General features: G+C 42.1%; 1 protein-coding gene across 4 annotated transcripts in view; it reads right to left on the bottom strand.

Moving 5' to 3' along the window:
• The window catches only part of LOC311298388 (RANBP2-like and GRIP domain-containing protein 5/6), a 103,111-nt gene extending 82,162 nt beyond the window's left edge, over nucleotides 1-20,949 (bottom strand). For all 4 annotated transcript variants that reach the window (XM_084421243.1, XM_084421244.1, XM_084421245.1 and 1 more), the window contains exon 1: nucleotides 20,754-20,949. In XM_084421243.1, the coding sequence (XP_084277369.1) occupies nucleotides 20,754-20,825 (72 nt within the window). In that variant the 5' untranslated portion in view covers nucleotides 20,826-20,949. The remainder of the gene's footprint in view (nucleotides 1-20,753) is intronic.
• Between the last annotated feature and the right edge of the window lie 2,983 nt (nucleotides 20,950-23,932).

Genomic DNA, 23,932 nt, shown 5'->3' with positions numbered 1-23,932 from the left:
TGAAGCTCAAACGTGCTGCGTAACACGAGAATGAACCTCACTGGTTCTTGCTGAAGCTCAAACGTGATGCGTAACACGAGAATGAACCTCACTGGTTCTTGCTGAAGCTCAAACGTGATGCGTAACACGGGAATGAACCTCATTGGTTCTCGCTGAAGCTCAAACGTGCTGCGTAACACGAGAATGAACCTCATTGGCTCTTGCTGAAGCTCAAACGTGCTGCGTAACACGAGAATGATCCTCATTGGCTCTTGCCGAAGCTCAAACGTGCTGCGTAACACGAGAATGATCCTCATTGGTTCTCGCTGAAGCTCAAACGTGCTGCGTAACACGAGAATGAACCTCATTGGCTCTTGCCGAAGCTCAAATGTGCTGCGTAACACGAGAATGATCCTCATTGGCTCTTGCTGAAGCTCAAACGTGCTGCGTAACACGAGAATGATCCTCATTGGTTCTCGCTCAAGCTCAAACGTGCTGCGTAACACGAGAATGAACCTCATTGGTTCTCGCTGAAGCTCAAACGTGCTGCGTAACACGAGAATGAACCTCATTGGCTCTCGCTGAAGCTCAAACGTGCTGCGTAACACGAGAATGAACCTCATTGGTTCTCGCTGAAGCTCAAACGTGCTGCGTAACACGAGAATGAACCTCATTGGCTCTCGCTGAAGCTCAAACGTGCTGCGTAACACGGGAATGATCCTCATTGGTTCTTGCTGAAGCTCAAACGTGCTGCGTAATACGAGAATGATCCTCATTGGTTCTCGCTGAAGCTCAAACGTGCTGCGTAACACGGGAATGATCCTCATTGGTTCTCGCTGAAGCTCAAACGTGCTGCGTAACACGGGAATGATCCTCATTGGTTCTCGCTGAAGCTCAAACGTGCTGCGTAACACGGGAATGATCCTCATTGGTTCTCGCTGAAGCTCAAACGTGCTGCGTAACACGGGAATGATCCTCATTGGTTCTCGCTGAAGCTCAAACGTGCTGCGTAACACGAGAATGATCCTCATTGGTTCTCGCTGAAGCTCAAACGTGCTGCGTAACACGAGAATGAACCTCATTGGTTCTTGCTGAAGCTCAAACGTGCTGCGTAACACGAGAATGAACCTCATTGGTTCTTGCTTAAGCTCAAACGTGCCGCGTAACACGAGAATGATCCTCATTGGTTCTCGCTGAAGCTCAAACGTGCCGCGTAACACGGGAATGATCCTCATTGGTTCTCGCTGAAGCTCAAACGTGCTGCGTAACACGGGAATGATCCTCATTGGTTCTCGCTGAAGCTCAAACGTGCTGCGTAACACGAGAATGAACCTCATTGGTTCTTGCTGAAGCTCAAACGTGCCGCGTAACACGAGAATGATCCTCATTGGTTCTCGCTGAAGCTCAAACGTGCTGCGTAACACAGGAATGAACCTCATTGGTTCTCGCTGAAGCTCAAACGTGCCGCGTAACACGGGAATGAACCTCATTGGTTCTTGCTGAAGCTCAAACGTGCCGCGTAACACGAGAATGATCCTCATTGGTTCTCGCTGAAGCTCAAACGTGCCGCGTAACACGAGAATGAACCTCATTGGTTCTTGCTGAAGCTCAAACGTGCTGCGTAACACGAGAATGAACCTCATTGGTTCTCGCTGAAGCTCAAACGTGCCGCGTAACACGAGAATGAACCTCATTGGTTCTCGCTGAAGCTCAAACGTGCTGCGTAACACGGGAATGAACCTCATTGGTTCTTGCTGAAGCTCAAACGTGCTGCGTAACACGAGAATGAACCTCATTGGTTCTCGCTGAAGCTCAAACGTGCTGCGTAACACGGGAATGAACCTCATTGGTTCTTGCTGAAGCTCAAACGTGCTGCGTAACACGAGAATGAACCTCATTGGTTCTCGCTGAAGCTCAAACGTGCTGCGTAACACGAGAATGATCCTCATTGGTTCTCGCTGAAGCTCAAACGTGCTGCGTAACACGGGAATGAACCTCATTGGTTCTCGCTGAAGCTCAAACGTGCTGCGTAACACGGGAATGAACCTCATTGGTTCTTGCTGAAGCTCAAACGTGCCGCGTAACACGAGAATGATCCTCATTGGTTCTCGCTGAAGCTCAAACGTGCTGCGTAACACGGGAATGAACCTCATTGGTTCTCGCTGAAGCTCAAACGTGCTGCGTAACACGAGAATGAACCTCATTGGTTCTTGCTGAAGCTCAAACGTGCCGCGTAACACGAGAATGATCCTCATTGGTTCTCGCTGAAGCTCAAACGTGCCGCGTAACACGAGAATGAACCTCATTGGTTCTCGCTGAAGCTCAAACGTGCTGCGTAACACGGGAATGAACCTCATTGGTTCTCGCTGAAGCTCAAACGTGCTGCGTAACACGGGAATGAACCTCATTGGTTCTCGCTGAAGCTCAAACGTGCTGCGTAACACGAGAATGATCCTCATTGGCTCTCGCTGAAGCTCAAACGTGCTGCGTAACACGAGAATGATCCTCATTGGTTCTCGCTGAAGCTCAAACGTGCTGCGTAACACGAGAATGATCCTCATTGGCTCTCGCTGAAGCTCAAACGTGCTGCGTAACACGAGAATGATCCTCATTGGTTCTCGCTGAAGCTCAAACATGCTGCGTAACACGAGAATGATCCTCATTGGCTCTCGCTGAAGCTCAAACGTGCTGCGTAACACGAGAATGATCCTCATTGGCTCTCGCTGAAGCTCAAACATGCTGCGTAACACGAGAATGATCCTCATTGGTTCTCGCTGAAGCTCAAACGTGCTGCGTAACACGAGAATGATCCTCATTGGCTCTCGCTGAAGCTCAAACGTGCTGCGTAACACGGGAATGAACCTCATTGGTTCTCGCTGAAGCTCAAACGTGCTGCGTAACACGAGAATGATCCTCATTGGTTCTCGCTGAAGCTCAAACGTGCTGCGTAACACGAGAATGAACCTCATTGGTTCTCGCTGAAGCTCAAACGTGCTGCGTAACACGAGAATGAACCTCATTGGTTCTTGCTGAAGCTCAAACGTGCTGCGTAACTTGAGTTTATCACAACTGATCTGCGAGTTGATCAAACTTATATGTGAATAAAAGCCTAAATTCAATGTTCTTCATGTAACGTGATCGTGTCTCTTCAGAAAGAAATTGGACTAAACCACTCAATTCATGAACAGTTATGAACAGATTTATTGTTTTGTGAGCTCTTAATGAACTTTTTGAAGAGTCAAAGTTTCAGTTGTGTAGCTGTCAATACAGGGATAGAAATCTCTCAGATTTCATCAAAAAAATCTTTGTGTTCTGAAGATGAACGAAAGTCATATGGGTTTCGAACGACATGAGGGAGAGTAAATGATAACAGAATTTTCATTTTTGGGTGTCTTGCTTGGTACCATTGCGTGTTTCTGTTCATAACTTGATTGAAATCTGTGTAAGATGTGTCATTCTTATTTTAAGAAATCATGTCTGAACTGTACTCTCTGCTTAGAGCTGGAGACCACAGATAACGCATGATTACAGAGAGGGGAAGAACCACCCACCTCTGAACTAAAGACAGTGTCTAATTGGTCAGAACTCATCCAGGAGGCTGGACAAACATTTGAGTTTAAAATCTTAGACGAGACATGTAGATGGTTAGACGAGCCGATGAAGAGGCAGATCAAGATCAGAAGAACATGAGTTAAACAATTTCATTCAAGCCATCTAGCTACTCGTTTCACTTTTTTTTTTCTCTTACGTAGAACCGAGACTCTCAGCGTAAAAGAAAATAAACTAGGTTTTGCTGCAAAGTTTCGGTCAACGATTCAACAGCAAAGCCTGCTTCCAGCTTCCAACTTCATTCACAAGACTTTCCATCCATCCGCAAACACACCACGTGATTGGCTGCCCAACACATCAATCCAGACACAACAACACCACCAGCCAATTAACACACCCGGGAAACCCCCTTTTCAAGCAACACTGACAAAGGGAATCCTTAAAGGAATGCAAAGATAAAAGCAAGTAGCCTCCAGACTCTAACTGAACTGGTGCATTTAATAACCCACCCAAGAAACGATAGGGTTAAATTAATTGTTGATGGTTCGTTCAGGTCTGGGGCCTGTACCATGAAGGTAGTTGAACAAACTCGGGGTTACAGGATTGGTTTTGAGTCGACAAAACCAAACCGATGCAATCAGGCTTTATTGGTACCATGATGCAGCTCATCAACTTTCTCTGTCAACTCAGGCTTTGATCCTCAAGCTATGATTACTCCACGCGCGCGTGCACATAAAAGAGTGACGTCGACACTGAACAACCAATCGCGGGTAGAGCGAGAGCGATATATTTTTCCGCGGAGGAGCAAGAGATAATCATTCATAATTACGATGAATTTAAATATGTATTTCAAGCTCGAAACAATACAGTCTCTGCTGCCAAAGCAAGAGAAGACTGTTGGAGAAAGATTGCTGATTGTTAATTTGTAAGTTAAACAAATACGTTCTATATGTACAATTTATGTGTATATACACATAATATAATATAATATAATATAATATAATATAATATAATATAATATAATATAATATAATATAATATAATATAATATAATATAATATATGTGTGTAGCCTGTGTAATATAGCCTATAGCCTATTTTTATAATATATATAAAATGTGCATGTACTAAGAAAGATTAATATTCATTGATTTTTAGATGCAACCCAAACTCCAAATGTTCTTGGCAGCAGATAAAGACAAAATATAAAAATATAATTCAAAGCGGTGAGTATTTACCACAACCTTTTATTACTTTTGTGAACATTTTATCACAAACACTTGTTTGCAGCAAACAGAAATAAAGAGTTAAATTCAGAAAACCAGAATACACTGTGGCGGAGGAGTTGGCTCTGAGTAGCAATAAGGGACGGCCGATTATGGATGTGATTACAGGTGCTGTACAGTCTGACCCTGATGCTGGCTCCTCTTAGCAAGTAACACTGGGTACGTGTGCAATACATTACTACTTTAAGTTGTAAATATGGCTGACTGTATGTTCTGCAGTAGAGTTAATACAGTGTCCCTGTTGAAGCCAGCACACACACACACAGTCTCCCACACAGAGGTCAGTATGCAGCAGATAGAACACCAAACATAACAGTTATGCTTTACATTAGCCTTTTATTTATTAGGGTGGAGGAAATGAAGACACTCTGTCTGTGTGTTCTCAGACAGTTGCTGATGTGAATGCACTGGGCTTTTTATTATGGCAAACATTTGAATGTGTGGCATAAAAAAGGGACTGGCCCTTACACATCTCTTTTATTGTAGGATTGTTCACAACCTGCCACAGAAACTGAAGCCTCTACCTCAATGGGCTTCAGAAGAAATGTGAACAAAGATTTAAAACCCTTGACATAAATTACAGTCAGTCCTGTGTTTGTAGGAAGTCAAGGAACTTTTTGTGATTTGATGAGCCTCCAGAAAACTTGTAATGATCATGTTTGTGGTGGAATTATGTTTCAGGTGGAAACGTATGGGATTAATATCCTGCCATGATTCAAAACTGAAAATAAAGTTCTGAAAGGTTGAAACTAAGTGTTCGAAAACTCAAAATCTTACAAAAAAAGTTTTGCAAGATCGAAAAATAAGATTTGCAAGTTTGCAAAATGTAAAAAAATAAAAATATCTCTGCAAACATTATGATGTTTTTGAGATTTCCTTCTTCAGAACTGCAAAAAAAAAAACGTCTTTGCGCAAACAATTTTTCAGAGTTTCAAATTTGTCAGTGTTCTCCCACTGTATTAGTTTGTTTTCCAGGTTTGAAACCTTGTAAATGGTGATCTGAAAACTGGTGTGCGAATGTGTGAAAAAAAGTTTTGAAACTCTGAAAACATAGTTTTGCAGGCTTGCAAAGTGGTAAAAAAAAAAAAAATCTGTGCAAACATAATTTTGTTTTTGAGTTTTCCTCCTTCAGAAGTGCAACCCTCTTTTTTACAGTGTTGTGCAATCATTTTTTCAGAGTTTCGAATTTGTCAGTGTTCTCCCAGTGTATTAGTTTGTTTTCCAGATTTGAAACCTTGTAAATGGTGATCTGAAAACTGGTGTGCAAATAGGTGAAAAAAAGTTTTGAAACTCTGAAAACTGAGGTTCGAAAGGGCGAAACTTATTACATTACATTACATTTGCACTCCCATTGCAGACTATTTTTTCAGAGCTGAGTTTACAACACCCACTTTGCGGAGATACGCACACACAGTTGCGAGTTTGCGACTCACGTGATTTGTGGCAGCGTTGTCACGCAGCTCTGCTCTGAAACTCTGAAACTCAGACTGAGCGAAAATGAAGCTTCGCAACTTCGCAACTTAAAAAAAGCCTGGAGGGAGGGCCTTCTGCTCTTGGCCAATGCTTTGCTGTCTGCTGACGTACAGTCCAATCACAAGTCGTATTTACTGGAAAGGTGGGATTTGACCGACTGCTCCGCCAATGACGAAAGAGCACAGGATACACAAACAGGATGCACAGCTTTTTTAAAAGTTTATTTTATAAATCATCTTTAAAATAGAATATTCTGAAAATGTGACTTTTTGCTGATTCACATTGGTATCAAAATAGGTAAAACACATTTCAATGTTTTATTATAATATTAGGCCAATGTACATGACTGAGTCGCTCGCTGCGTGAGGAGAATGAGTCGCTCGCTGAGGAAAGTGAGTCGCTCGCTGTGTGAGGAGAGTGAGTCGCCATCTGAGGAGAGTGAGTCGCCAGCTGATGAAAGTGAGTCGCTCGCTATGTGAGAAGAGTGAGTCGCCATCAGAGGAGAGTGAGTCGCCAGCTGATGAATGTGAGTCGCTCGCTGTGTGAGGAGAGTGAGTCGCCAGCTGATGAAAGTGAGTCGCTCGCTGTGTGAGGAGAGTGAGTCGCCAGCTGATGAAAGTGAGTCGCTCGCTATGTGAGAAGAGTGAGTCGCCATCAGAGGAGAGTGAGTCGCCAGCTGATGAAAGTGAGTCGCTCGCTGTGTGAGGAGAGTGAGTCGCCATCAGAGGAGAGTGAGTCGCCAGCTGATGAAAGTGAGTTGCTCGCTGTGTGAGGTGAGTGAGAGTGAGTCGCCAGCTTAGGAAAGTGAGTCGCTCGCTGTGTGAGGAGAGCGAGTATGAGAATTTCGAGAGTGAGAATTTCGTCATTGGCGGAGCAGTCGGTCAATCCCACCTTTCCAGTAAATACGACTTGTGATTGGACTGTACGTCAGCAGACAGCAAAGCATTGGCCAAGAGCAGAAGGCCCTCCCTCCAGGCTTTTTTTAAGTTGCGAAGTTGCGAAGCTTCATTTTCGCTCAGTCTGAGTTTCAGAGTTTCAGAGCAGAGCTGCGTGACAACGCTGCCACAAATCACGTGAGTCGCAAGCTCGCAACTGTGTGTGCGTATCTCCGCAAAGTGGGTGTTGTAAACTCAGCTCTGAAAAAATAGTCTGCAATGGGAGTGCAAATGTAATGTAATGTAATAAGTTTCGCCCTTTCGAACCTCAGTTTTCAGAGTTTCAAAACTTTTTTTCACCTATTCGCACACCAGGTTTCAGATCACCATTTACAAGGTTTCAAATCTGGAAAGTAAACTAATACACTGGGAGAACACTGACAAATTCGAAACTCTGAAAAAATGATTGCACAACACCGTAAAAAAGAGGGTTGCACTTCTGAAGGAGGAAAACTCAAAAACAAAATTATGTTTGCAGAATTTTTTTTTTTTTTACCACTTTGCAAGCCTGCAAAACTATGTTTTCAGAGTTTCAAAACTTTTTTTCACACATTCGCACACCAGTTTTCAGATCACCATTTACAAGGTTTCAAACCTGGAAGACAAACTAATACAGTGGGAGAACACTGACAAATTTGAAACTCTGAAAAATTGTTTCCGCAACATCGTAAAAAAAGCGTTGCAGTTCTGAAGAAAGAAATCTCAAAAATAACATAATGTTTGCAGAGATATTTTTATTTTTTTTACATTTTGCAAACTTGCAAATCTTATTTTTCGATCTTGCAAAACTTTTTTTTGTAAGATTTTGAGTTTTCGAACACTTAGTTTCAACCTTTCAGAACTTTATTTTCAGTTTTGAATCATGGCAGGATATTAATCCCATAGAAACGGACTCAGTCAGGGCCCTGTACAAAAGGAGTCTTGAGCTAGACTGCACACTAAAAGAGTCTTGAACTAGACTGCACAATAAAGGAGTCTTGAACTAGACTGCACACTAAAGGAGTCTGGAACTAGACTGCACACTAAAAGAGACTTGAACTAGACTGCACACTAAAGGAGTCTTGAACTAGACTGCACACTAAAGGAGTCTGGAACTAGACCGCACACTAAAGGAGTCTAGAACTAGACTGCACACTAAAGGAGACTTGACTAGACTGCACACTAAAGGAGACTTGAACTAGACTGCACACTAAAGGAGTCTAGAACTAGACCGCACACTAAAGGAGTCTCGAACTAGACCGCACACTAAAGGAGTCTGGAACTAGACTGCTCACTAAAGGAGTCTGGAACTAGACCGCACACTAAAGGAGTCTGGAACTAGACTGCACACTAAAGGAGTCTGGAACTAGACCGCACACTAAAGGAGACTGGAACTAGACCGCACACTAAAGGAGTCTGGAACTAGACCGCACACTAAAGGAGTCTGGAACTAGACCGCTCACTAAAGGAGCCTAGAACTAGACCGCACACTAAAGGAGTCTCGAACTAGACCGCACACTAAAGGAGTCTCGAACTAGACCGCACACTAAAGGAGTCTGGAACTAGACCGCACACTGAAGGAGTCTTGAACTAGACCGCACACTAAAGGAGTCTGGGAGTCTAGAACTAGACCGCACACTAAAGGAGTCTGGAACTAGACTGCTCACTAAAGGAGTCTAGAACTAGACCGCACACTAAAGGAGTCTAGAACTAGACCGCACACTAAAGGAGTCTGGGAGTCTAGAACTAGACCGCACACTAAAGGAGTCTAGAACTAGACCGCACACTTAAGGAGTCTGGAACTAGACTGCACACTAAAGGAGTCTAGAACTAGACCGCACACTAAAGGAGTCTAGAACTAGACCGCACACTTAAGGAGTCTGGAACTAGACTGCACACTAAAGGAGTCTGGAACTAGACTGCACACTAAAGGAGTCTTGAACTAGACCGCACACTAAAGGAGTCTGGGAGTCTAGAACTAGACCGCACACTAAAGGAGTCTAGAACTAGACCGCACACTTAAGGAGTCTGGAACTAGACTGCACACTAAAGGAGTCTGGAACTAGACCGCACACTAAAGGAGTCTGGAACTAGACTGCACACTAAAGGAGTCTAGAACTAGACCGCACACTAAAGGAGTCTGGAACTAGACTGCACACTAAAGGAGTCTGGAACTAGACTGCACACTAAAGGAGTCTAGAACTAGACCGCACACTAAAGGAGTCTGGAACTAGACTGCACACTAAAGGAGTCTGGAACTAGACTGCACACTAAAGGAGTCTGGAACTAGACTGCACACTAAAGGAGTCTGGAGTCTGGAACTAGACCGCACACTAAAGGAGTCTGGAACTAGACTGCACACTGAAGGAGTCTTGAACTAGACCGCACACTAAAGGAGTCTGGGAGTCTAGAACTAGACCGCACACTAAAGGAGTCTAGAACTAGACCGCACACTAAAGGAGTCTAGAACTAGACCGCACACTAAAGGAGTCTGGAACTAGACCGCACACTAAAGGAGTCTGGAACTAGACTGCACACTAAAGGAGTCTGGAACTAGACTGCACACTAAAGGAGTCTGGAACTAGACCGCACACTAAAGGAGTCTGGAACTAGACTGCACACTAAAGGAGTCTGGAACTAGACTGCACACTAAAGGAGTCTTGAACTAGACCGTACACTAAAGGAGTCTGGAACTAGACCGCACACTAAAGGAGTCTGGAACTAGACTGCACACTGAAGGAGTCTTGAACTAGACCGCACACTAAAGGAGTCTGGGAGTCTAGAACTAGACCGCACACTAAAGGAGTCTGGAACTAGACCGTACACTAAAGGAGTCTGGAACTAGACTGCACACTAAAGGAGTCTCGAACTAGACCGCACACTAAAGGAGTCTAGAACTAGACCGCACACTAAAGGAGTCTGGAACTAGACTGCACACTAAAGGAGTCTGGAACTAGACTGCACACTAAAGGAGTCTGGAACTAGACTGCACACTAAAGGAGTCTGGAACTAGACTGCACACTAAAGGAGTCTGGAACTAGACTGCACACTAAAGGAGTCTTGAACTAGACCGTACACTAAAGGAGTCTGGAACTAGACCGCACACTAAAGGAGTCTGGAACTAGACTGCACACTGAAGGAGTCTTGAACTAGACCGCACACTAAAGGAGTCTGGGAGTCTAGAACTAGACCGCACACTAAAGGAGTCTGGAACTAGACCGTACACTAAAGGAGTCTGGAACTAGACTGCACACTAAAGGAGTCTCGAACTAGACCGCACACTAAAGGAGTCTAGAACTAGACCGCACACTAAAGGAGTCTGGAACTAGACTGCACACTAAAGGAGTCTGGAACTAGACTGCACACTAAAGGAGTCTGGAACTAGACTGCACACTAAAGGAGTCTGGAACTAGACTGCACACTAAAGGAGTCTAGAACTAGACCGCACACTAAAGGAGTCTGGACCTAGACCGCACACTAAAGGAGTCTGGAACTAGACCGCACACTAAAGGAGTCTGGAACTAGACCGCACACTAAAGGAGTCTTGAACTAGACCGTACACTAAAGGAGTCTGGAACTAGACCGCACACTAAAGGAGTCTGGAACTAGACTGCACACTGAAGGAGTCTTGAACTAGACCGCACACTAAAGGAGTCTGGGAGTCTAGAACTAGACCGCACACTAAAGGAGTCTAGAACTAGACCGCACACTAAAGGAGTCTGGAACTAGACCGCACACTAAAGGAGTCTGGAACTAGACTGCACACTAAAGGAGTCTCGAACTAGACCGCACACTAAAGGAGTCTAGAACTAGACCGCACACTAAAGGAGTCTGGAACTAGACTGCACACTAAAGGAGTCTGGAACTAGACTGCACACTAAAGGAGTCTGGAACTAGACTGCACACTAAAGGAGTCTAGAACTAGACCGCACACTAAAGGAGTCTGGAACTAGACCGCACACTAAAGGAGTCTGGAACTAGACCGCACACTAAAGGAGTCTTGAACTAGACCGCACACTAAAGGAGTCTGGAACTAGACCGCACACTAAAGGAGTCTGGAACTAGACCGCACACTGAAGGAGTCTTGAACTAGACCGCACACTAAAGGAGTCTGGGAGTCTAGAACTAGACCGCACACTAAAGGAGTCTAGAACTAGACCGCACACTAAAGGAGTCTAGAACTAGACCGCACACTAAAGGAGTCTGGAACTAGACCGCACACTAAAGGAGTCTTGAACTAGACCGCACACTAAAGGAGTCTTGAACTAGACCGCACACTAAAGGAGTCTGGAACTAGACTGCACACTAAAGGAGTCTAGAACTAGACCGCACACTAAAGGAGTCTGGGAGTCTAGAACTAGACCGCACACTAAAGGAGTCTAGAACTAGACCGCACACTTAAGGAGTCTGGAACTAGACTGCACACTAAAGGAGTCTGGAACTAGACCGCACACTAAAGGAGTCTGGAACTAGACCGCACACTAAAGGAGTCTAGAACTAGACCGCACACTAAAGGAGTCTGGAACTAGACCGCACACTAAAGGAGTCTGGAACTAGACTGCACACTAAAGGAGTCTAGAACTAGACTGCACACTAAAGGAGTCTGGAACTAGACTGCACACTAAAGGAGTCTGGAACTAGACTGCACACTAAAGGAGTCTGGAACTAGACTGCACACTAAAGGAGTCTTGAACTAGACCGCACACTAAAGGAGTCTGGAACTAGACCGCACACTAAAGGAGTCTGGAACTAGACTGCACACTGAAGGAGTCTAGAACTAGACCGCACACTAAAGGAGTCTGGGAGTCTAGAACTAGACCGCACACTAAAGGAGTCTAGAACTAGACCGCACACTAAAGGAGTCTAGAACTAGACCGCACACTAAAGGAGTCTAGAACTAGACCGCACACTAAAGGAGTCTGGAACTAGACCGCACACTAAAGGAGTCTGGAACTAGACTGCACACTAAAGGAGTCTGGAACTAGACTGCACACTGAAGGAGTCTTGAACTAGACCGCACACTAAAGGAGTCTGGGAGTCTAGAACTAGACCGCACACTAAAGGAGTCTAGAACTAGACCGCACACTAAAGGAGTCTAGAACTAGACCGCACACTAAAGGAGTCTGGAACTAGACCGCACACTAAAGGAGTCTTGAACTAGACCGCACACTAAAGGAGTCTTGAACTAGACAGCACACTAAAGGAGTCTGGAACTAGACTGCACACTAAAGGAGTCTAGAACTAGACCGCACACTAAAGGAGTCTGGAACTAGACTGCACACTAAAGGAGTCTTGAACTAGACCGCACACTAAAGGAGTCTGGGAGTCTAGAACTAGACCGCACACTAAAGGAGTCTAGAACTAGACCGCACACTTAAGGAGTCTGGAACTAGACTGCACACTAAAGGAGTCTGGAACTAGACCGCACACTAAAGGAGTCTGGAAGTAGACCGCACACTAAAGGAGTCTAGAACTAGACCGCACACTAAAGGAGTCTGGAACTAGACTGCACACTAAAGGAGTCTGGAACTAGACTGCACACTAAAGGAGTCTAGAACTAGACCGCACACTAAAGGAGTCTGGAACTAGACTGCACACTAAAGGAGTCTGGAACTAGACTGCACACTAAAGGAGTCTGGAACTAGACTGCACACTAAAGGAGTCTTGAACTAGACCGCACACTAAAGGAGTCTGGAACTAGACCGCACACTAAAGGAGTCTGGAACTAGACTGCACACTGAAGGAGTCTAGAACTAGACCGCACACTAAAGGAGTCTGGGAGTCTAGAACTAGACCGCACACTAAAGGAGTCTAGAACTAGACCGCACACTAAAGGAGTCTGGAACTAGACCGCACACTAAAGGAGTCTGGAACTAGACCGCACACTAAAGGAGTCTGGAACTAGACCGCACACTAAAGGAGTCTGGAACTAGACTGCACACTAAAGGAGTCTGGAACTAGACTGCACACTAAAGGAGTCTAGAACTAGACCGCACACTAAAGGAGTCTGGAACTAGACCGCACACTAAAGGAGTCTGGAACTAGACCGCACACTAAAGGAGTCTGGAACTAGACTGCACACTAAAGGAGTCTGGAACTAGACTGCACACTAAAGGAGTCTAGAACTAGACCGCACACTAAAGGAGTCTGGAACTAGACTGCACACTGAAGGAGTCTTGAACTAGACCGCACACTAAAGGAGTCTGGGAGTCTAGAACTAGACCGCACACTAAAGGAGTCTAGAACTAGACCGCACACTAAAGGAGTCTGGAACTAGACTGCTCACTAAAGGAGTCTAGAACTAGACTGCACACTAAAGGAGTCTGGAACTAGACCGCACACTAAAGGAGTCTGGAACTAGACTGCACACTAAAGGAGTCTGGAACTAGACTGCACACTAAAGGAGTCTGGAACTAGACTGCACACTAAAGGAGTCTTGAACTAGACTGCACACTAAAGGAGACTTGAACTAGACCGCACACTAAAGGAGACTTGAACTAGACTGCTCACTAAAGGAGTCTGGAACTAGACCGCACACTGAAGGAGTCTGGAACTAGACCGGGAGTCTTGAACTAGACTGCACACTAAAGGAGACTTGAACTAGACCGCACACTAAAGGAGACTTGAACTAGACTGCTCACTAAAGGAGTCTGGAACTAGACTGCACACTAAAGGAGTCTTGAACTAGACCGCACACTAAAGGAGACTTGAACTAGACTGCTCACTAAAGGAGTCTGGAACTAGACCGCACACTGAAGGAGTCTGGAACTAGACCGGGAGTCTTGAACTAGACTGCACACTAAAGGAGACTTGAACTAGACCGCACACTAAAGGAGACTTGAACTAGACTGCTCACTAAAGGAGTCTGGAACTAGACTGCACACTAAAGGAGCTGGACTGTGAGCTGAGGAGCGTCCAAAAAAAAAAAAAACTGGAGATCAAACAGCTGGATTAAACTGATCTCAGTATGTGAACTTATTTAACCAAGTAACACTTTAGTATGAATATTTATTAATGCAACTTTCTCTTGCTCTCTTTCTCCCTCCCATCCCACAAAACCAATAAAACAGTGTGAGACCTATCTGCAGTTTCAATGTGCTTTTATTAAGTGTAATATTGTATGGTGATTGCATCTACATCTGCATCAGCTGAGTGGTCAAGTGTGATCGGGTCAGTTTCATCGGGGGGGGAGAAGCTGGTTTTGTGGTGTTTCTCGCTCCTTTTTACTGGTGGCTATATTGTGCAGAATGGCACATGCAGCCACTATCTGTGATGCCCGCTCTGGTGACTCTTAAGGGCTGAACACAGTTGAAACGTGCCTTTAGGAGGCCAAAGGTCATCTCGATCTTCACTCTAGTTTTACTGAGGGCCACACTGAAGCGGTGCTGTGGCCCTGTCTGAGGGTCATGATAGGGGGATATTGTGTAGGTTTTTCTAGCTCCGTTCAAATTAACAGTGTTTTGCACTGTACCAAATTTAACTTGCTTTCCTCAAAGCGCTGATACAACACAGACTCACGGAAAATTTGTGAGACAAGCACTGGAGCCAGGCCATTTGGCATCCAAACTTAACGTGATCATACGTTCATGTGACCACTAGTCGTCTGCAGATGAAATGTTTAGTAGATCATTGTTATATATGTTAATGTTACTATTAATTTAAAGATTCATCTCACAGAAAATAATCATCTCACATATTCACATCATCTCTACCTGAACATTAAGGCTGTGAACATAATCTGCCTCATGTTCCCCTAGAGCAGTGGGGATTGGAGCAATAGACTGCATACATGTTGCAATAACTCTTGGGAATCCTATCATAAGATTAACAGAATAATAATAAAAAAGATTTAAAATAATTCTTAACATGTATTATATTGTATAGTACATTTGTGAAATTTGCTTAAAAAAAAAAAAAAAAAGGTGTTCATGTGATGTTACCCTATCAATATCTCTTACTGGCAATTTTATGAAAGCCCTCTTTTATGGACATGGTCGATAAATGTCCGGGGAACACTATGAAACTATTAATGCACTCCTGCAGAGCGAGGACCCTTGCGTTCGACAAACCGTGTTTTCCCTATAGCTTCTGTGTGTCACCCACCATCACCGTGCAAGTAGGCTATCACTTGGAAAAAAACGCAACGCAATACCATTTGCGGTACAGTAAGTGCATGAATTCGACGTGTTAAATTCTTTATGTGCGGCTCAAGAAGTTCGCAAAGATAAGACATTCCTTCCGCGGAAAGAAAAAAAACTATCAGGAAAGGCAATTGGGATTTTGTCTGGCTAAAAACTCTTTCTCTACGAAGTGCTCGTCAAACAATTTGCGCTGAGATGTCCAACAGAACAGACACTGGGAATAAGTTACGTCACTGGGAATAAGTTACGTCACCTATATGTTTCTTTGCTCACAGCTGATTGGTCTAACTTCAGTCTGAGATCTTGAATCCAGAACATAACCAGCCCTGGAGCAGGTTAGCCGTGCAGCGTAAGATACCATGGCGACGAACACCGATTAAAGCCGAGCTACTTTCATAGTACCTAAAACCCAGGGTTGGTGGAAACTAAACTGAAACATAGCTGGCTAGCCACCTAATCCGGCTTCATGGTACAGGCCCCAGGTCTTATAAGCGCATATATTGCTAGAAACCTTTTAGTTTATTTTAATATATTTTATTTACTTCAATATTTATTCATATAAATTAGTAATATTTAGTAATATTCATATTTATTAATATATAATTAATATATTTATATATTGATTTCATGTAGCACATTTTCATGATTCAGCAATATTTTTTATGTTTTTTTTGTAATAAAGTTCAGCACTGTTTACTGTGGAGTGTAATGTTAGTTTTTTTATCCAGTATCTTTAAAAAAAAACTATCGGTTGATTAATCATTATTGGCATGTACGGTCCAACCCAGTTATCGGTATCGGTAAAATCCACTATTGGTAGACCTCCAATGAAAACATTTTACCAACATGAGGTCTCGTGTCACAGTCAGTCTTTTTACATCAGTGCAAAACTAGGGTACGCAGATTAAGACAACTATTCATCAGCATGCACTGATTAATACCATGTTGAGAAATCTATTATTTTTCCCCAGCCCTACAGGTACATCATCCGTAAGTGTTCAGAGAGAGGACATTACAATAACACAATCAATCAGTTCATCAACATTCATCATTTCTCCATTTATTAGAGACGCGCTCCAAAACTGTACGAGTTATGATCTTATTAAACACTTCAAATCGTGCAATTAACAAAATCTAAATCTGAAAATAATCTAAGTTTATAAACTTGATAATTGATGTAACTTATTACCTTAAATGTTGAGTTCTGCTCAATTATATGGGTTTACAGTGAACAAGTAGACATCTACAGTACATTTATTAACTTAGCAGACACTTTTATCCAAAGCGAGGAACAAGAGATTGATCTGAAATAATAAACACGTGCTAGTAATAAAGTTTTAAACATGGTTCAGAATATGATGAGCTAGAACAGGCAAGGATTAAACGTTTTGTTCTAGTTAAAGATCAACTTCAGCTAAAGCAGTAAAAGAGAGTTTCTCTTCAGGACAGGATAAAGTACAGGACAGAACAAACACCGAGTGAAAGGGCCTGTTACACCTGGTCACACCATGAGTTGTCTGTGATCTGATAGCAATCCGATCGTGAAAAGATCAGGTGTAAATGCCCTCTGAAACACATTCGAGAAGGATTCACTCAAACCACATCAGTAAAAACTCTAAGGCTGTGTTTACACTGGCACTAAAAATCAGATTTTTTACTCGCATCTGACACAGATCGGAATTTGTTGCACACGTGTGAACGCAAATATACGCACGAGATCCGGGTTTTTTTCCACATTTGATCTGAGCAACTTCCAAATGTGTTTTTAAATCAGATACATGTCCGATATCTGGACATCCAACCTACATCTAAACACGCATAATCGAAAGCCCACGGATATCTCCAGACGTCTCAGCAGGACGACTAAATCAAATGCAGCACTCAAATCTAATAAAACTAAAGCCATTGATTTCCCAGAATCAGTTTCTGTGAAAATATCGCTTGAAACTCTTAAAAGGGCAGATTCAGTACTGTGTAAAGCTTTAAAACCAGATTGAAACGTTTCGTGGAGAGAATTTACAGACAAGTATGATTGTAATTGAGTCAGTGCAACTCTCTCAAGGATCTTCGAAATAAAAGGTAAATTAGAAATAGGACGGAATTTAGAGAGAGAGGAAGGATCCAAATTAGTTTTTTTTAAGATATGGCGTCACCTCAGCAACTTTAAGACTGTTAGGGAAGGAACCAGTAGACAGGCATTAGTTAAAGGGGGGGTGAAACACTCAGTTTCAGTCAATCTCATATTAATCTTGAGTACCTATAGAGATTGCATCCTTCATATCTCCAAAAAATAGTTTTAGTTTTATTATATTTATAAAAGAAAGATAGGCTGTACCGAGTCTTTCCGGAAAAAAACGTGAGACGGGCAGTGAAATGGGGGAAAAACACAAGGTCTCGAGAGTTTTTTAAAAGTAGAAATGATTTTAACTTGAGCGCAGTGTTTTTAGAACACCATGTCATGCGCGGGTTTTACAACATTTGTGTGTGTTTACCGGTACTCGTGGTTTATGAGGACATGGATTATTGTATGTGACTTAGCAGTAGCAAGCGGAACAGGTTTGCACATCAGACTAGTATTTTCATAGAAAAACAATGGAATAGTAGCGCATTTCAATGAAGAAGCGCGCTTTGTGTGAACGGCCCAGGTTTATTATGAAATAATTCATTTATTTCAACATATTTTCACACTCTTTGTGTATTGTTGTTTGGAGTGGTTTTACAATAAACAAACAGACACCTACAGTGGCCAGCTAAACAAATGTATTTAAACACACACACACACGTAAAAAATAAATAAAATAAAAAAGTATGTTTTTCACAAGAAGTGTATGTTGTAAGAGCTTAAGGGGGGAAGAATGTGGTATATGGGGAAGGTTGTCTCTGTCATATTAGAATTGTCCCCTAGGTGGCAATAGCAGTTCAGCAGTTAAAACGGGATGTGTAGAGCTAGCTGAAGAAGAGTCTGTCAGCCTGTTATGCTCTGTGTTTGCTCAGTCATGCCAGTGTGAAGTAAAGCTATCTGATAAACCTCGCTGTCCATCTTCCTTTTATGAGGATACTACAAGGACGCAAATGAAAATGAAATTTGATATTTGTGATATTTAAACTGTGTATTATTAATAAATAGTTTCATATCTTGTTTCTGCTTTATAAATTTTAACCAGTGCTAATTTAAATAAAATGAATGAATATAAATGGATGAATTAACAAAAATGTTATGAAACCACATATGGGTACAGCTGAGACAAAAAGCACCTTATTTTTATGAGCTAATTGTGGAAAATATAAACTACTTGTGGGTATTATTGATTGATAATATCTTAGTCTACAAGCTAATGAAATGTCCTGTGGAAATTCACTTCTTTTCAGTATCTATTTTTGTGTGAAAAATCAACACGCAAAAAGTGTCTCAACTGTACTCCGTCTACCCAGTACAGTAAATGTAGTCTACTTTATTACTGTCCACCTCTGGAGGCGACATTGAGAGTTGGTTATTTAATGGTAATGAAATTACGGTCATGCGACGTCGTAGTTAGGTTGTCAATTCGCAAAGTCATGAGGATTGAATGTTTTGGATTTTAAGACCTCTAATATGATATTTAAAATAAAATGGCTTCAAAATTATTTAAAATATAAGCAAAAGTATATGGTATACGGTACCTAATTTTATCTTTCAAAAAGTAGGTGGTATAGAATTTATACTAAAATGTGATTATGATGTTAACAAAATACCCATTAAACTTGCAAGTTTCCACAAACAAGCATTACTTTCATGGACTCTTATGTATAGTCATAATCCCCCCCCCCCCCCCCCCCCATAAATGTACCATATGGAACAACAGATGTATAAGGGTTAGAAACAAATCAATATTTTTTTGAAAATTGGTTTGAAAAGGGAATTATTTGGGTTAAGCAGTTGATCAAAAATGATGGTGTTTTATACAATTATAATGAGTTTGTTCATATTTATAACTTTTCAGTTGATCCTGTCCAATATTTTTTGGTTTTACATGCAATTCCCAAGGACATTTTGAGATTATTAGAAGGTCATAATAATTGTTATCTACAAACAACAGTAGAAGAATTTACCTCTTGTATTAAGTTGCAGGGTAAGGATTTCACAAGTTCTGGATGTAATAATATTTTTTTGCGGTCCCTTCTTCAATCTAAATGTTTACTTGCAGTTACTACTCACTGGAATTCTTTATTTAAGAAACATATTGAGTGGGGCAAAGTTTGGATGACACCTCATAAGTATTGCATTACAAACAAAGTAAAATTTTACAAATACAAATACAATTTTTTGTAAAATTACCCCTGAGACTATTAAGCATTTATTTTGGGAGTGTCCCAAGACCCAAATGTTTTGGAAAGAACTTAGTAATTACTTGCAAAGTAAAGTTATGATTCTTGTTAACTTTGAAGAAATTGATGTTATGTTAAAATGTTTTTCATTTGAGGGTGATAAAAATCTTTTGTTTATATTTGATTTAATTGTAATAATTTCCCGTTACTATATTCATAAGGTCAAATGGAATGGAAAGATACCAAATTTTGAACATTTTAAAATTGATGTTAAGATATATTTAGAAACTATATCCAAAAGTAAAAACCTGAAAGCTATGAAAACTACACAGCTGTTTGACAAGTAGGCCTACAAGCTTTTTTTGTAAAAAAAAACAAAAAATCTATTTCTTTTTTTCTCCCCTCTTATTTATTCTCTACCCCTGACATGTATGGTTATGTGTACTCTTGTATATAAAATGTTTTGTTATTATTGTAATTCATTAAAAATAATAATAATAATAATATTCGCAAAGTCATGATATGACCAAAAAGTACGAATACATTACGTAACTGTTACGTCGTGTGTTACCCGTAGGTTTCTTAAGCGAACTCGCAAATGAAAGTGAAAGTAAGTTACAATAAGTCGCAGTTGTTCAATACACAATCATCATCATTAAAAGTAAAGAAACTAAATGATTTAAGCAGTGCTGTTGCCGCTCTCTCCTATTACAGTTTTTGATTTTTAAATTAGCTGTTGAAAAATACATTCCAGCTCTTATTTGTTTCTTTCGGTGAACTCCATTAAATCTGCATATCCTAAAGCGCAGGAATTGAAGGTCGGATTTATATCCATTTTGCGGAGACACATTTAAATGTGACCAAGTGTAAATAAAATATTTTTGATAAATCAGCAAAAAACGCATGAAGTGAACAGGTGTACTGTAAACAGAACCGAAGACAACAGCTCTCTGAAAGCCACTTCACTGAGGCGTTTCTGACAACATTTGCGTGGAAAAGAGAAAAGCGAAGCTGAGTGACTTTGAAACAATGACCTACTAAAGGAAAGTTCATACGAGATAACACTGAAGACATCGTCGTCTTATTCCTGACATCGTCATCACTTACCGCTATCTGAGAGGGAGAGGCGCTTTGAACTACAGAAATGTATCTCTCCACCTCCGCTTTATTCCTCTTCATGTCTGCTGTCACACTCTCTCCTTCTCCGTCGCTGTTTTAGCTGAGTAACATTAAAACACGGAGCAGCGTCTGTGATGATTGACACACTATTGCGCAATGGCACAACTTAGGGAAAATTCCAAGCGGAAGTGATAATCCCTATGCCCTCCTCCTTTCCAAGGGAGTCCTTGGAGTGGGCACTTTGTAGTGAGCATGACATGTATAGCCGTTCGAAACGCACTTGGCGAAGGCAGCGATGAAAGACAACGTGATTCCTCATTATCTTCACCTGGGAATGTTCCGATGAAAACGCAGCACGGTGTCCATCAGCTGTCCTTACGACAGGAATTTCTTTATATTGCCTTTAACCTAACTGTTGCAAATTAATATAGATTTTATATTAAAAAAAGTTTTTTTTAAATATGCGATATTATATTATATAGCCTATATATAGGGCGTTTCTTCAACTAGGGCCTCGTGAAGTTGAATAAAAAAAAACTTGTTCAAAAGTCACGTAACACAGTCTCATAAGTTTAATAATTTGTCTAGTTTTAAGGTCTAGCTGTTAGAGGACAAACTTAGATTACAAGAGAAATTGTTAATATAAAAAATAAAAAATCCGACCTGCAATGAACAAATGTCATTTCCACCACAGCTCAATATACTGTTATTTAAAAATAGAATAACTTATGCCACTCAAGAATTGTCTAAGATCGTTTTTGTAATCAGGGTTTTTCCACAATGTACAATAATTATACATTTGTCAATGAGATAAATTAACTGCCCTAAGGACAAAATGCTGAACTGTACATCTGTCACACTCTGACATTTTATATTGGTCTGGGCAAGAGCTTATTACAAAATACATAACTTGAATTTTTATATTAAGTAGAGCATGATCTCATAAATTGTGGATACATTTTTAATGTGTGATGAGATCTTTTAAAATATTTTTTTAAAATGTGTGTGGTGATGGAAATGACAGGGTGGTGGTGGAAATGACAATGAATTAATGTGAATGTATAAAAACAGTATAGATATTTATTAGAAAAATAAAAATTAGAAATTTAAACTCATCACACTCATTAAACTCAATTCACAAAGTCATTAAACATAACCACCAGATTTTAGTGTACTGCTGAGTTTGATGTATAAAACTGATTTGTCTCACAGATGAACGGTTACAGTGCATACTTAAATAAAAATAGATACAAATGAAATCAATTAATATTAAAGTAATATAATTTAGCAATAAAAATAGTATCATAATCCATCCATCCATCTTCCGCTAATCCAGGTCCGGGTCGCGGGGACAGCAGTCTAAGCAGAGACGCCCAACTTCCCTCTCCCCAGACACTTCCTCCAGCTCTTCCGGGGGATTACCGATGCGTTCGCAGGCCAGCCAGGAGACATAATCCCTCCAGCGTGTCCTAGGTCTTCCCCGGGGTCTCCTCCCGGTGGGACATGCCCGGAACACCTTGCCGGGAAGGTGTCAAGGAGTCACCTGGAACAGATGCCCGAGCCACCTCAGCTGACCCCTCTCGATGTGGAGGAGCAGCGGCTCTACTCCGAGCTGCTCCCGAGTGTCCTCATCCTATCTCTAAGGGATCGCCCAGCCACCGGGGCCGGACAGCCCTTAGCAAAGGGCCCCGGACCCCATACTCCCAGAGCACCTTCCACAGGCCGCCGCGAGGGACACAGTCGAATGCCTTCTCCAAATCCACAAAGCACATGTGGACTGGTTGGGCAAACTCCCATGAACCCTCCAGCACCCTGTAGAGGGTATAGAGCTGGTCCAGTGTTCCACGGCCGGGACGGAAACCGCACTGTTCCTCCTGAATCCGAGGTTCTACTATCGGCCGGATTCTCCTCTCCAGTACCCTGGCATACTTTCCCAGGGAGGCTGGATAGTTGGAGCACACTCTCCGATCCCCCTTCTTAAAAAGAGGGACCACCACCCCGGTCTGCCAGTCCAAAGGCACTGTCCCCGACCGGCACACGATGCTGCAGAGGCGTGTCAGCCAAGACAGCCCCACAACATCCAGAGACTTGAGGTACTCAGGGCGGATCTCATCAACCCCCGGTGCCTTGCCATCCGAGGAGCTTCTTGACTCCCTCTGTGACTTCAGCCCGGGTGATGGACGAGTCCGCCTCCGAGCCCTCAGCCTCTGCTTCCTCAATGGAAGACGTGACGGCGGGATTGAGGAGATCCTCAAAGTATTCCTTCCACCGTCCGACGACATCCCCAGTCGAGGTCAACAGCTGCCCACCTCTACTGTAGAAAGCGTTGGTAGGGCACTGCTTCCCCCTCCTGAGGCACCGGACGGTTTGCCAGAATCTCTTCGAGGCCAGCCGATAGTCCTTCTCCATGGCCTCACCGAACTCCTCCCAGGGGCATTTAGCCCCGGACAACATAGCTCCTAGGATCATTCGGGTACTCAAACCCCTCCGCCACAATAAGGTGGCAGCTCAAGGAGGAGGGGGATATATATACATAATATCATAATATAAATATAAATATAAAAAGTATTGTAATACATTATAATATAATCAATCAATTGTACTTTATAACCATAAATGTAATTTCCACCACATGCTGTCATTTCCACCACAGAGGGCAGTGTGCTGGAAATGACTCTTATTTAACTTAAAATGTGTAACTTTTTAAAGAAACCCTTGAAGGTACAGCATGTTTGGAAATGACGTAGAATAAATATATTAACTGATCAGGCAATATTTACCTTGATTTTCTTTCCTTTGTTCTTGATGAAAATTTAAATTGCCTCCATGTCCAACATGTGCTCTGATGTCACTGAACATTTCCATAGAAACCACCTAAACAATCTTTCACACAAACTTTTTAAAGGGACATTACAGTGTTGTGGTGGAAATGACATCAATACTGTGCGACAGCTATATTTTGTATAAATTGAGCTTTCCTTGCAACGCTTGCAACATCAAGGTCATGGGTTCAATTCCCAGGGAAAGCAAGAACTGATAAGAATGTAAATGTGTAGCTTGAAATGCAATGTAAGTCGCTTTGGATAAAAGTGTCTGCCAAATGCATAAATGTAAAAAGTAATATTGATAGTGGTCTCACATTAAATACTATCATCTATTTTAATTAT

This window comes from Rutilus rutilus (genome assembly GCF_951802725.1).
Source record: "Rutilus rutilus genome assembly, chromosome: 10".
NCBI classification, from domain to species: domain Eukaryota; kingdom Metazoa; phylum Chordata; class Actinopteri; order Cypriniformes; family Leuciscidae; genus Rutilus; species Rutilus rutilus.
Note: the sequence above shows the minus strand (reverse complement) of the source record. Positions and strands in the feature narration are given on the sequence as shown.